At 34.8% G+C, this 4240-nt stretch overlaps 1 protein-coding gene across 1 annotated transcript in view; it reads right to left on the bottom strand.

Moving 5' to 3' along the window:
* Positions 1-4240, bottom strand: part of LOC107687834 (protein TSSC1) — a 45910-nt gene that overhangs the window by 9038 nt on the left and 32632 nt on the right. Inside the window, exon 6 of the mRNA XM_016485307.1 lies at positions 3190-3326. Within this exon, the coding sequence (XP_016340793.1) occupies positions 3190-3326 (137 nt within the window). The remainder of the gene's footprint in view (positions 1-3189; positions 3327-4240) is intronic.

The following is a 4240-nucleotide window of genomic DNA, read 5'->3' as shown; positions in this document are numbered from 1 at the left end:
TTTTGTTTTACAGCATGACAGATAAACAAATACCTTTAAATCTGTTGTATTGGATGTTAAAGCTTTTATTTGAAATTTGTTGTTTAAAAAAAATGTAATTAATTATTGTAATTATTGCATGCTTATTTTTTTTATTAAAATGTAATGTTATATTCATTACATTATATTTTTTGATACAGCAGCACAGAAAAACAGATCAGCTTCTTTTATTCCATGCTATACCCTCTATTTTAACTTCTTATTTTTTAATAATTTGTATTGCATGTTTAATTTTATTTTAACTTTTTCATTTTAAACATCATTTTTACAATTATAAAATAATTTTTATTTGCAGTATTTGCATGCATTAATTATTTTGGCATGGTATATCCATAACATTATATTTTTAGCTACAGGAGCACATGTAAACAGACATAATTAATGTATTGCATGTTACAACTTTTATTTTATTTTATTCATTATTAATATTGGCATCATATATTCATAACATATTTATTTTACAATTCTTCTTTCTCAAAGTCTTTGCCGAATTATTATTAGAAATGGCACATGAATACAGTTTGACTGACAAGCTGTTATTTAAATGACTCAAACAGTTTCTGTGTGATTAAGGATCAGAGTCAATTTAGTATGTGAAATTAGTAATTAGTAATTAGAATGAAATTACTACATTCCATGCGTTTCCTTTTATTTGACCCCAATACTGGTTGTTGAAGTGACAGAGTAAAGCAAAGAATAAAAAATAAAAAAAATCCTAAATGAACAGCTTTCAACCTAAAATGGAATATAACGCATGCTAACATGCAGTACATATAGTTTCTCATGACCCTCGAAAACCTTCATCTGGAACAGACACAGATGAAAGAAAACGTTCGTCACTGTCAAAAACAAAGCAAATACAGTAAATGTACCATTGGGCATATTTAACATATATTCCAGAAAAAAAAAGAAAGATAAAAAAAAGCATTTATGCTGAAACTTTTGATGAAGCCGTTTCCCTTTAGCACCTTCCTCTCTGAGCTGTAATTGAATGTGCTGACGTCTCCTGAAATCAGTGCAATCAAACTGCAGGGCATATTCTCACTCAACAGTTATCATACGACCTCAATCTATCACAGACTGCTCTTTCTATCAGAGGATCCTCCATCAGTGTTATACACAGGATCATATTCAAGTTATCTCAACTTTGTAGGTTTAATACATAGTTTGATATAAACTGCATTACAGATGGAAATATGACAGATTCCTCTTGTTATGACATTCATCATATAAGGCTAAAAATAAGTAACAGAAATAGTACTTTTTGGAGTAACTTTTTAGAATATACCAAGTGTACATGGAGTCAAATGTTTGTGGGAAAAGTTTCCTGTTTTAACATCATGCCATAATAATGCGATAATAACTACAGTAAGGATTCACCTCTCAAGCTCTTTAATGTACCTCGACACAAACTCATCTACTGGTCTTCATTTCTCTTTCTCTCTCTCTCTCTCTCTCTCTCATCTCATCTTATCAGGTCTGACTGTTATCCAGGGATCAATAGCGCTGTGATTATTATTCCTCCGGCAGAGCTCAAGTGAACATTCATTTCTCTCGGCACATAGCTTTTCCAGAAGCTTCCCTGCTCTCTCACACACACACACACACACACACACACACACACACACACACACACACACACACACACACACACACACACACACACACACACACACACACACACACACACACACACACACGCTTCCCTGCTCTCTCACACACACACACACACACACACACACACAGACACACACTGAATCACGAGAACCGCACAACCGGTGAGGAACAGATCACCGTATCAAACTCAGACTATTGTGATACATTTCCTTCAGGTGTGATGTTTGACACTGAAGAAACATCTTCAGTCTAAAGTTCAAAACATTCAGTAAACCATATTATTTCTAAATAATCCAGCTGGAAACTCTTTACATCAATACAACAGAGTACCAAAACGTTCCAAGGAAATACCATTATCATTATGCATTTTTGGACAAGTACCATGAGTATAACATGGATTTCTGATAACTTGGAGCACCATAGCTTATGAATTACCACAAATTACTATGTACACTACTGTTCAAATGTTTGGAAGAATTATATATATATATATATATATATTGAGGTTTTGGAAAGAAGTCTCTTCTGCTCACCAAGGCTGCATTTATTTGATAAAAAATAACAGTAATACTGTAAAATATTATTACAATTCAAAATAACTGTGTTCGATTGTAATATATGTTAAAATATAATTGATTCCTGTGATCAAAGCTGAATTTTCAGCATCATTACTCCAGTCTTCAGTGTCACATGATCTTCAGAAATCATTCTAATATGCTGATTTGCTGCTCAAGAAACATTTCTGATTATTATCAATGTTGAAAACAGTTGTGCTGCACAATATTTTGTGGGGAAAAAAATAAAAATAATTCCAGGATTCTTTGACAGAACATTATTTAAATTATATTATTACATTAAATTATAAGCATCTTTACTGTCACTTTTGATCAATTTATTGCATCCTTGTGCAATAAAAATATTAATTTATAAAAAAATAAAAATCTTACTGACCTCAAATTTTTGAACTGTAGTGTAAAGGCCATATGAGGTATATAAATATGGTAATAATGTACCATAGTATTGCAGCATATAATATATATTATTCTTCCATCTCTGAATTCTGAACACAGAAAAATGTTAAAAAGATTTGAAGTTTGAATGTTATGAGTCCTGTGTGGTTTAAACTCTATGGGTAACTGAAGAGAGATCTAAAATCTACACAGTATGTTATTGCAATGGTGTTCTGGGTGGTTACCAGTTTTGTTAGCCCATTTTCCGAAGAATAGTAAGCTTCATTCGTCAGCATCAGAGGGAACCGGAGCACACAACCTCTCTCATCTCTTGTTAACAGAAACACAGTCACAATACAGTATGGTACAATAGTTTATGTGCCTGCGATGAAGGAAAACCAGTTTGATCAAATAGCCAGAATTTGGTGGATGTAGCTCTAACACGAGTTACATATGAAAAAATTTGGTCTGGTGTTTGTGATTTTGAAACAACTCAAACCCAAGTTTGTACAGTAAAAGTTTGAGATACTTACAAAACAGTAGCCATGCACACAGTACCCAAATGACGCTCCTCACGTCTTACCTCATGCTCCGCAGGTCCCAGCCTCGGATGGCCGTGTCATTGGCCGTGACCAGCTGCGTGCTGTTGTGATGTGGGCTCCACTTGCCTGCTGTGAACTTCAGCTGCCCTTTGCCCTCCAGAGTGGCAGTGCTCGAGATCTGTGGGAGGAACATCGATCCACATTCATCTCAATTAATGGCTGCATATTTACCAGCAATCTCAGGCAAGCCTATACTCACAGTCTCTGACGGACACAGAATATATCAGTGCACATGTGCCAAAAGGACCAAATGCTCTCAACGACACAAGTCAACAAGTAAGGGCACCGTAGTTGAAGAGCAGTGCATCGTTTATACTGGGAGTTCAATGCAAAAGGTGCTTTCAGCCTGGGAAGTCTTTGTTGGCTTTCTGGATCATTCAGAATGTAGGCAAAGTGTGGGATTAACTTTAAACGCTCGCCCACGTCTTCAGTGGCCTTGGTTCTGGAAGTATCATCCATTTTTCCAATAGGCAAGTCTTTGTTAAAGCATTATAAGCTATGAACCAAACCAACCAGCTATGAGATGAATCACAACATTATAAACGTTGATATGAAGCAAAAAGGTTATTGCATTAAGTTAAACAACTTTAATAATGGAAAATCAATCCCATGAAGCATTAAAAATGATAAATCATGATAAAAAAAAACGATGTAGAAATATAAAACAACATATTTCAAGTTTATTGCAAAAAAATGCATATATATCTATATATTGGAAACTGGGAAAAGTGATATTTCATGCTTGTTTCGTGACACTTTCAAAGTGAAATGTCCAGTGAGTGGTGCTAAAAACTACAGCCCGACCGATATATCGTTTTGCCGATTTTGTCGGCCGATATGAGCCTGTCGCAGATATATCGGTATCGGCAAATATGCCGCCGATATGCCACTGATATGACATTTTTTTTTACAGAACATAAAACACAGATAAAATGTTTGTAAATGGTGTAATTATGTAGTTTGTCCAGGAGAGCGCGCTCCATTGTTTGCTACTGGCGACCTGGATGAAACGCTTTAAAGCTTAAGTGTATG

This window comes from Sinocyclocheilus anshuiensis, unplaced genomic scaffold (genome assembly GCF_001515605.1).
Source record: "Sinocyclocheilus anshuiensis isolate Anshui unplaced genomic scaffold, SAMN03320099.WGS_v1.1 scaffold197, whole genome shotgun sequence".
Taxonomy (NCBI): Eukaryota; Metazoa; Chordata; class Actinopteri; order Cypriniformes; family Cyprinidae; genus Sinocyclocheilus; species Sinocyclocheilus anshuiensis.
This window is presented reverse-complemented; position numbering and strand designations above follow the sequence as displayed.